The sequence below is a fragment of the Onychostoma macrolepis genome, chromosome 25, assembly GCF_012432095.1.
Source record: "Onychostoma macrolepis isolate SWU-2019 chromosome 25, ASM1243209v1, whole genome shotgun sequence".
Taxonomy (NCBI): domain Eukaryota; kingdom Metazoa; phylum Chordata; class Actinopteri; order Cypriniformes; family Cyprinidae; genus Onychostoma; species Onychostoma macrolepis.
In genome coordinates, this window is record NC_081179.1 from 2,581,500 (window position 1) to 2,592,838 (window position 11,339).

General features: G+C 34.9%; 1 protein-coding gene across 1 annotated transcript; it reads right to left on the reverse strand.

The window, feature by feature from the left end:
• Positions 1-7,666: 7,666 nt before the first annotated feature.
• On the reverse strand, positions 7,667-10,908 carry LOC131534605 (uncharacterized). Its single transcript, XM_058767587.1, has 2 exons — positions 10,812-10,908; positions 7,667-9,609 (listed from the first exon to the last, which is right to left on the reverse strand). Exons 1-2 carry the CDS (start codon positions 10,873-10,875, stop codon positions 8,087-8,089), a joined length of 1,587 nt encoding a protein of 528 aa, XP_058623570.1. The 5' UTR covers positions 10,876-10,908; the 3' UTR covers positions 7,667-8,086.
• Between the last annotated feature and the right edge of the window lie 431 nt (positions 10,909-11,339).

Here is an 11,339-nt window from a genome sequence, read left to right on the forward strand (position 1 = left end):
GTAAATGCCATATCTGGAACTGGAGATCCTTGGCTCATGTTTATGATAGTTGTGAACTCAAAAGCCCCGATTGTGACCCCAGGAGCCGCATAACACGCTATGAGAACATCTGACCACGTCCTGATGCTGGAAATTGTTCCCAAGAACAGAGCTAAACCCACCATGAACAGTGACGACGTAATTATTGCCCCAAGATGTGTCAAAAGTGCACAATATACTATGTGAAATACATTACTGTTTATACTATAATTTGATATGTTTGACATGGCTTGAACTATCTTGTTAATGTCTTTGTATAATTCACTTAGGTTTATTAGTGATGTTATGAAAGCCAAATTTAGTGGTATGGAAATTTCTGGATTCAGAATGTGTCTCATATTGAGCATAAACAATACACATACCAAACCGCCATAATTGTGCCTTCTAGGAGGGTTAACATGACGAGCTGGAAATGAAACTAGGGAAGTCCATACTATATCTCCAACTGTTACTACTGTAGTGTCATATATTATAGTCATGAGCAGATTTTCTTCATGCACATCTTGATTGGTCTTTTCTGTTTCTAACTTTTGGGTCTGTACTGAGGAAAATCTGTGATCATTGAGCCAAACTAACTTGTCTATTTGTGCTATAAGAGCTGCTCTTTGAGCAGCTTCTGGTTCAGAGTCTCTTATGATGTGAAATCTTCCTCCACAAGCGTTGATCATTTCTCCAGCAATCCCTCTGGACGCTCCTGTGAAAGGTTCCTGCTGATTTTGGAGCAGAAGAACAATGCAGTACTGCAGGACTTCTGCTCCCAGCAGCTCCTGGGCTCGTTTCTCAATATCACACTGTTGTGATTGTTGATCTTCCAGATTCAGGACCATTAAAACGGCGTGAGGTCCAGGAGACGAGAGAAACAGCGCTGTTGTGAAGGTCTGTCTCGCCGTGTCCTCCTCACAGAGGTTTGGTCCAGTGACCAGCATCATTCTACGAGCCTCGTCTGTAATTACTGGAGTCTTTACAATCTCTCTGTCCTCCTGTCCACCGTCTTTCCTTCCTGACAGAAGATCTGCAGCGACGAATCTGGACTGACCTCTGACTCCCACGACCAGGATCCGCACTTCATCTTCATCAGAAGCTGGAAGAGAAAGTGAAGCCATCATGCAAAGCAAGAAAAATGGAGTAAAAAACATATTCTTTGAAAACAAGCCTTATCTATTGTGTAAGGAGTTTTAGAGGATAAACTGGAAAAGGAGACCAAAATACTGACATTAATGAGCAGGTACATTACCTTCTGCTTGTACAGCTATGGTGTGAAATGCCAGAATCAGTGTGAAGAGCAAGATGGGTTTTGTGTTGGTTAATTTAGTACAACCTAATGTAACTTTAAATATATCAACAGCAGAGACACCAAATGCCATTAATTCTCATGTCATGTGACCAACAGTGATTTGCCAAGTTGATAAAAAGCTAAAAGGGAGAATGAAACTGAGAGAATATCGATAATGAATTGATTAGTATATATCCTTTTTTTTTTCTTTTGTTGATATATGATGTCTCTATTTACTTATTTTCTCTAAATTGTTAAAGATGCAGTATTTTCCAGACAGATGAACAATCATGGTGCTAGCAATGCTTTTATTGTAGCTTCAAATCCCAGAGAACACAAACTGAAAAAAATCATGTTGGATTAAAGTAGACTGCCAAATTCATAAATGTAAATGCTTTGTGATTTGACATCTGACATGCAGGAGCTGAGGTTTAAATTATTGTAAAATAATAATAATAATAATAATAATTGTTGTAAAACATTTCTAGTTAAGTGATTGAATAGAAGAGAGCAGATACTAACCTTCTGCAGATGAGATGTGAAATGCAAGAATCAATATTAGCAGCCAGTTTGTTTTTATCTTATTTGACTTCATCTTATATCCACAGGTGTCGTCACACAAAGTGAATTACAAAGTTGCTTTCAATTTGCGAAAACCAAGAAAACCTGTTGTGTAGTTAAAGGGCTGATGCCAATGATTATTTATTTGTGTTATTATTTTCCCTGCACAGGTGTGATACTTCAGAAAATCCAGTGAATGAGGAAATGTTTTAGCAAATCATTCACAAAGAAAACAAAACTCCAAATTTATTGAAAGCTGAAAGCAGTAAAATGAATCCGGATTGATTCTAGACTTCACTAGATCTTCATATGCTTTAAAAACACTTATTGCAAGAATGATCAAAATGTAATTAAGATCAAAAACTTGTAGAATTACTTGATTCAGGTGAATTTTATTTAATAAGTTGTAGTATGCCACCACATTTGAGGACAGAATAAAATTGATTGGAGCAGCAACATTTGAACTCATTTGGATTATTTCTTAATGTGGCAATGAAAATAACAAATGCACATAATATCGCATATAATGTTCATATCTGTCTTTAGTGAAAATAACAATAGCATTCAGCAAGGGTGTGGGTCTGATTTTGACATTTGTAGGGACATGACAGTAGACAACTCAAAAGAGAATATAGGAAAATATAACTTAATTAACTTGTGTTTCATGCTAGCTAAATTTCACATACATAAACAAAAATCTTTATTCAAAGTTGATCTAGAGAAGTATATGGAAACTACCCAAAGCTCTGTTAAACCTAAATCAATGGAAACTGTCTCTCTATATGCATCCTATGTGTCCTCTTAATGTGTACTCTTTTTGTTAACCTGGTATCAAATCTCTTTGGAAAATTAACCATGGTTTTACGAGAGCTGCAGTCTGAGCAGGTTTTGGCTCAGAGTCTCTTATTATGTGAAATCTTCCTCCACATGGTTTGGTCCCTAAATTCTGGCGTTAAGTTTTCTTTATCAGCTGATTGTTGGTAAAGTTGACTGTGAGTTTGATTATAGCTCTACAGTCTGTGAACATATAAGTGTGATGCTCATAATCAAACATGAGTGAGTCAGTGAGATTCACTTCCCTGCTGAAGGACAAGTAATCATAGGGGAACCACTTTTGGTGCTGTATAGCACCATTTTTCTTTTAGAGTGTTGGGTTGTTTTCAACAATAGTTGGGTTAAATGTTTAACCCAACCGCTGGGTCTAAACAACCCAATCGCTGGGTTCGTCCATGTTTTACCCAGCTCTGGGTTGCATTTAACCCAGCATTTTTTAGAGTGTACAGTTTAAGAAGAAACACTGTTGCAGTGGAAGCTCAATAGGACCGCTGAAAGAAAGCATCTGAATACATGTGATCTCAATATAGTGAATTTATTCATTTATAATTTATGTAGGAATATTTAACTGGTTCTACAGTAATTGATTAGCTCTTGATAGTTTTGGTGATGGAGGAGTGTGAGATTTTATGTGACACCAATGAACAAGTCATATTTGTAAGTTTTATACTTCCTGTTTTATGTTTATTTGCAGTTTAATCTCCAGTTGAGAAGATCTGATCTGCACTGCTGGTTAAAATCACAACAGCAACATGGTTTGAATTATTTCTATTAAAAATGCATTGGGTTGTCTGCAGAGCTGCAGAGGAAGTACGTGGACATTTAACAGACGTCTTCATCCAGAGCGACTGCAGACTGTTATGGTGAGTGTCTTTGTTCATTTGTCCAGCTGATGTTTTAATCGATGATAGCAGCTGTTTCAAAGAAAAATCTTCAAGAATTTCTACTCAGCTGGTTAAAGATTAACAGTCATTCCGTTTTATAGTGAATTTGACAGTCAGGACATTTCGTAGCAAGTAAAATGAGATCTAAACGAAGGGTTAAAGATTAAGTTTAAGCTTAATTAAGCTAAGATTAAAGATTAATACAAAAAAATATTAAGAATTAAATTGTTCAAAAATTCATATACATGTGTAACAGGACAATTCTGGAGGTGTTTTTTTTTTTTTTTTTGTATTGACACATAAAATGGCCTTAGTAAGACAAATGAATTAGTCATTTCATTCATTCATTAAAGAAATATTAAACAATACATAATGTGAGATGTTGCTGAAATTACATTGTAATGAACAATGGTGAAGAAACATTAATATGTTTTAAATATTAACTTAAGCCTAAAAATCAATATTTGCACTTGTTTTGACCCAAAGTCTGTCAGAGCCTTTGGTGATTTAGTCACTATTACCGGCTTCAAATTACGGTAAAAAAAAAAAAAAAGAAAATCCCAACAATAAAGTATGAACCAGATTTTCTTAAAATGCTAAGACAAAATTCACCACAAATAAACCAATAAATACAGCATGGAAAAACCAGAACATAAACTACAAACATCACAGATTCACTCTTTAAATGGAAATATGCTATTGTGAATCCTAATATTAGTGAGATTTACTGACACAGTCACAAACCCCACTGAGAGTGTGACTCCAACTGAAAAATCAAGAAATGCACAAGTGCTAAAAACAAAATTACCTGAAAACGTGTTTGAACATACGTTTGATCCAGTACGATGAAATAAACGGTTAATAAATGAGCCCCAAATACGATCCCGGGAGCAGCATGGCATGCTATGAGCATATCTGACCACGTCCGTACACTGACAACTGTTCCAAAGTCAGTCCTAGACCTGATATAAACACTGTAATAGCACTTGCAAATAAAATAACTACAACTATTAATATTTTATGTGCATGCATTAAATTAGGTAAGTAAGCTAATGAAACCGTAATAGTAAATGTTGAGGATAGAACCAAATTTAGTGGTACACTGTAAAAAAATAAGTGTAATTTTAACTGTAAAATTTTGTAAAAACGCTACTGAAAAAAAACTGTTAATATGTTAACAGTGAGTTCCTGTACTATATACAGGGAAAAACTGTAAAAGATCTAACCAGACATTTCATGTAATTTTACAGTAAAATGCTGTTAATTGTACAGTTTTTAGAAGTAAAAACAACAAATCAATGTATAATTTACAGTCAAAAACTGTAAACCGATATTCCCAGAATTCCCTGCGTGACACTCCACATTTGAAAGTATTTTGTTTAAATAATCATGTTTTTTAATAGTTTTTGTTATCAGTTATGTGCATTTGGGCTTTATGTTACATCTTCTGTTGTTTAATGAAAGTTTATTGCATTATTTAAGTGTCATGTGTGTTACCGTGATGGTGTTTTGTGTTTGCATGAATGACTCTGTGCACCTTCTGTATATTAGTATATACTTCTGCTTGTGGCGAAGCTACCTGATTCTTCATGTTTTGTTCTGTAAATGTGTTTACAGTTTTTCTGTATTTTTTACAAAATTATTCTGGCAACCACAGCTGCCAGAATTATTTTGTAAAAACTACGGAATTTTTTTTACAGTGTACAGCAACATATGGACTCAAATTATTTCTTAATGTGACCATGAAAATAACAATTACCCATAATATTGCTCCAAAATAGTTCATGATTTCCATTAGTAAAAATAAAAACAGCATTGAGTACAATGCAGAATCCTACAATTCCAACAACTCCTCCGAAAGTGTCATATATTACAGGCAAGACTAGTTTTTCTTCATTAACATTCTGATTGGTCTCTTCTTTAAGTTTGTTCTTCTTGCAGTGTTTGTAAAAGTTTCAGCTTTTCAGTTATTAACTGTTGTGTCAATACTGAGTCATGAATTGAGAAGTCAAATTTCCTCTCATCTTTTGACATATAATAGGTCACTATTATAAAAACATACTGTAAGCTCCAGAACTCAAAACACCTGAAGTGACCAGCAGGAGAAAACAGGATTACTAGACTCAAAATAACATTTCCTTCCAGAGAATACTAAGTTTAGGAAAGTACCTGTTTACTTTCAACTATGTGAATGTCTCTGTTGGACATTATTTGTTTGTTTAGTAAAATCAATGATGTATACAGTACTGTTATACTGTAAGCACAGTGTAAGAAGTAAGCGCCCAACGTAGGAGTACACGAAAGGAGTCTTTAATAAGCATCAACACACTTAACCATTGAAAATAACACGAATCCAGGACAAAGACAAGGGGAGAACTGAGGACTGAGGGAGCAAAGGAACTAACAAGATGATTAATTAACACAGGTGATACGAATGAACGAAGATGAACTAAACCAGAACAGGAAATACTAAATAAGGAAAAACAGAAACTAACACATAACAAATAGTAGAGAGCGGATACTAACCTTCTGAAGACGTGAAATGCAAGACTCAATATGAGCAGCCTGTTTAGTTTTGTCTTGTTTAATTTAATCTTTTAATGTGAGGTCTTTCTCATAGAACGCGTCACATTCAGTTGATTTCAAGTTGACAAAAGCAAGCAAATGTGGTTTGGTCTCCCAGTGATTGCGATTAAACTTTCTTTATCAACTCAGGGGTTGATTGTGAGTTTATGATTAACTCTGGATGTGAACCTCACACTTTTATGCACACACTGGTACATTTCCTCAGTTTAAACATTTGATATGCTTTCAGTGTTCTACTGTGAGTACGATGTGGGTTTATGAGATTTGTAAGTCATTGCACTCTGTATTTATTTACATTTTACACAGCGTCCCAACTTTTGGAATTGGGGTTGTTATGATATTTGGTTTGATGTTTAAGGAGAACATTTTTCGGTAACACTTTACAATACAGGTGCACAAATATGCATTAAATAATGCTTAACTAATGCACAGATAATCATGAGTTAATGTATAACTCATGATGAACTAAACCATTTATTAATGATTACTGCATCAGCAACTAATGAACATTCGATATGATTCAAAGAGTAAGTAATCAATAAATTGTTATCAGTTAAATGCGTCATAATATATTAACTACCTAATAACTTATTTTATTAACTAAAGAAGTAAATTCATATGTTAATTACCACATTGGGTCGAAGCCATGCCTTTAAACTTCCAGTTGTCTGCTTTAATTAATCATTAGCTAATGATTTGCATGGGTATCATTATGTTGAGGCACATGACTATTAACTAATTGTTAAGTAATATGACATAATGATTCCCATGCAAATCATTAGCTAATGATTAATTAAAGCAGATAACTGGAAGTTTAAAGGCATGGCTTCGACCCAATGTGGTAATTAACATATGAATTTACTTCATTAGTTAATAAAATAAGTTATTAGGTAGTTATTATATTATGACGCATTTAACTGATAACAATTTATTGATTACTTACTCTATGAATCATATCGAATGTTCATTTGTTGCTGATGCAGTAATTGTTAATAAATGGTTTAGTTCTTCATGAGTTACACATTAACTCATGATTATCTGTGCATTTGTTAAGCATGAATTAATGCATATTAGTGTCACCGTATTGTAAAGTGTTACCCATTTTTCTGCTAAAAGATATGAAGGATTTAAACGCATTTACTCAGCAAGAAGAAATAGCCTACACTCTCGGAAATAAAGGTACAAAAGCTGTCACCGGGGCGGTACCTTTTCAAAAGGTACACTTTTGTACCTATTAGGTTCTAATATGTACACTTTAAATACTAATATGTACCTTTAACGTACCAAAATGGACTCTTTAGGTACAAACATGTACGTTTTGAAAAGGTACCGCCAGTGACAGCTTTTGTACCTTTATTTCTGAGAGTGTACTTGAGGACTGCTTGAAAGAAGACATCATTAAGCAAGTGAATTTCTATATAATATAGAGTTTTTATTTGTCCACAAAAAGCTTAAAAACATGACATTTTAGTAATTCCACACCTTTATATTCTATGAAGCTTATTTGTTTTATGTATTTATGTATATAAATAATCTTAAGCTTAATATACATGAGTTACCAAAATTTATATTTTAGATAGAAAATAACTCGCTTAATACACAGCAGTTTTTAGATGAGTATTTCTGTATTTGATCAGCTCCTCATTGATCGTGATGATGGAGGCAGTAGCAAGTAATATTTGTAAGTTTCATACAGTAAGCTGTATTTATTTACAGTTAAATCTCCAGGTTAAATCGCAACAGCAACATGATCTGAAAACTGCATTATTTTGTCTGCAGAGCTGCAGAGGAGATAAGTGGACATTTAACACATTTTCATCCAGAGCTAGAGGGTCTTACCAACAATTACAGTATAACTAAAATATATACATAATAACAAGTTATTTGTGATTTAGTTGCTGTTTGCGGCTTAACCTGATGCAGTCTGCCTTTGACAAATTACTATTAATGAACCAAACAGTAATGCTACATGAAACAGGTAAGAACTGAGCAAGTTTTCTATAATCACCTTGATAAAACTCATCACCGACCCTAACATGAGAAAGACTGAACCGATGAGCACACAAACACATGGCAAAACCACTATAATAACAATGAAATAGAACACATTCAGTAGAGTTTCAGTCTTTAAATGCAAACATGCCGTTGTAAATCCTAATATTAGTAGAATTATTGTCATCTTGACACCAAGCAGAGCAATTAGCATGCTCACAAACCCCACTGAGAGTGTCGCCCCAACAGAACAACACAGAAATGACCCGAGTGCAAAGAATGGAAATTCACGACTAATATTTTCATTGTAAAATATAAATGCAGAAGCCCCGACTGTGACCCCAGGAGCCGCATAACAAGCTAAAAGCACATCTGACCACGTCCTGATGCTGATAATTGACCCAACGACCAGAGCCGAACCCACCACAAACGGTAAATGCATCATTACCTTGAAATTAAGTATTAGTTGCATAAAAAAAAATACTATAATATCCCCAATGATATGCCTGGTGTCTTGACTCCCGGTAAACTCAGTTTCTTCGATTTCTCTGGTGTCTTTTGTAAGTACAGTTGCTAGTGATGATACCAAGGCTAAATTTAGCGTTATGGCAAAATGTGGATGCAGAACATTTCTTAAACTGATCATAAACAAAACAAGTGCTGCAAATTTTACCACAGAATTTAAATATTTGTGCCTCAGTTTACTGTAAATGACAAGAGCGGAAAGAGAAATCCATCCCACAATTCCACCTGTTTCTCCTAAACTGTGATATATTACAGATAAGAGCGGATTTTCTTTATTTACATTTTGCTCATTTTCTTGAGGTATTTTCTGGATTTCTTCTTGTCTTTTAAAAAGCTCTAGGCTTACAGCTTCTAAATGTTGAGTTTCATTCTGTACTGAGCAAAATCTGTGCTCATTGAACCAAACTAACTTGTCTATTTGTGCTATAAGAGCTGCTCTTTGAGCAGGTTCTGGTTCAGAGTCTCTTAACATATGAAATCTTCCTCCACAAGCGTTGATCACTTCTCCAGCAATCCCTCTGGACGCTCCTGTGAAAGGTTCCTGCTGATTTTGGAGCAGAAGAACAATGCAGTACTGCAGGACTTCTGCTCCCAGCAGCTCCTGGGCTCGTTTCTCAATATCACACTGTTGTGATTGTTGATCTTCCAGATTCAGGACCATTAAAACGGCGTGAGGTCCAGGAGACGAGAGAAACAGCGCTGTTGTGAAGGTCTGTCTCGCTGTGTCCTCCTCACAGAGGTTTGGTCCAGTGACCAGCATCATTCTACGAGCCTCGTCTGTAATTACTGGAGTCTTTACAATCTCTCTGTCCTCCTGTCCACCGTCTTTCCTTCCTGACAGAAGATCTGCAGCGACGAATCTGGACTGACCTCTGACTCCCACGACCAGGATCCTCACTTCATCTTCATCAGAAGCTGAAATAGTGCAAAACCATCATGCAAAGAGATAACAAATTTGCCAGTGGGGTCAGAAAAATAATCAAAGATATATGTGACCCTGGAGCACAAAACCAGTCTTAAGTCGCTGGGGTATATTGGTAACTATAGCCAAAAATACATTGTATGGGTCAAAATTATTGATTTTTCTTTTATGCCAAAAATCATTAGGACATTAAGTAAAGATCATATTCCATGAAGATATTTTTTAAATTTCCTACTGTAAATATATCAAAACTTCATTTTTGATTAGTAATATGCATTGCTAAGAACTTCATTTGGACAACTTTAAAGGAGATTTTCTCAATAGTCAATAAATTTTCAAATAGTTGTATCTCGGCCAAATATAGTTCAAACCATACATCAATGGAAAGCTTATTTATTCAGCTTTCAGATGATGTATAAATCTCAATTTCGAAAAATTGACCCTTATGACTGGTTTTGTCGTCCAGGGTCACATAGTCTCTAAAAACAAATCTTCTTCAAACTATTGACCTTGTTTTATGGATGTTTAGATATTTTTGATTCAAAAGAAGAGAAAAAAGTATTTGATTAAGAAAAACGTTTTGTAGCATTTATATACAACAGCAATGACAACAAATGCCATTGATTCTCATATGTGGTGTTACTGACAGTGATTTGGCAAGTTTGATAAAAAGTTGACAGGGGTAATGAATCTGAGTGAATTAGAGTGTAAAGATAAAAAATTGTATCTCAGTAATATTCATATCTTTTGTTGATATGTATATAGCCTACTTATTTTCTCTAAATTGCTTAAAACGCTGTGGTAACACTTTTGAACATTCTGTTGACACTAAGTAATGTTGCAACTACATGTCGACAAACTCTCATAAGAGTATTAGTAGACTGTCTGCTTCATATCTACTCCCAACAGATATTCTACTGACTATAAGTAACTTTGCAAGAACGTGTCAACTTAATCTAACCCTAACCCTACCAGTCAACTAATACACTACTAACACTCTAATGAGAGTCAGTAGAAATGTTGGTGCAACATTACTTATAGTCAATAGAATGTGTTAAAGGGACCATCAGAATAAAGTGAAACCAATGCTGTATTTTCAAGTCAGATCAACAATCTAGGTGCTGCTAACAATGCTTTAATTTTACTTTCAAATCCCGGAGAACACAAACTGAAAGAATAAAGAGCAAATACTAACCTTCTGAAGATGTGATGTGAAATGCAAGAATGAATATGATTAGCCAATTTGCTTTTGATTTCATCTTATAACGACAGGTATGGTCTCGTAAAGTGAATTTCAGAGCTGGTTTCTATTTGAGAAAACCAGAAAACCCTGTTCTGTACTTAAAGGGTTCATGCCATTGTCAGGGTTATGCTCTGTTTTCTGTTTCATTGTTTTTTCGACATTCCTGTCATTTGACACAGTTTTCCCAGTGTGTTTGATTGTTGTTTTCAGTTCATCAGAGGGATTTTTCAGAAAGCAAGGTTAACTTACCATCACACATATACTAAACTCTTGGTTGAATAACCCAAATCTTGCTCGAGGTATGCTGGTTCCATAAAAGCATCCAGGAGCAAGTTCAGTCACACACAAGCCATTTGCAACAGAGCGTTGAATTGATGAATCATCATACAACAGACACTACAAAAGTACTTCTTTCTTCTTTTGTTCAGTGGCCATTTGCAGTACATACTTTGTGAATATCACCACATAAATGGTGGTTGT

Bases quoted from the DNA above. Each gene is read 5' to 3' on its own strand.
- LOC131534605 (XM_058767587.1), bottom strand. From the start codon at position 10,875: ATGAAATCAAAAGCAAATTGGCTAATCATATTCATTCTTGCATTTCAC. The intron at 9,610-10,811 runs GTTAGTATTTGC...GCACTATTTCAG, and splicing joins TCACATCACATCTTCAGAAG to CTTCTGATGAAGATGAAGTG.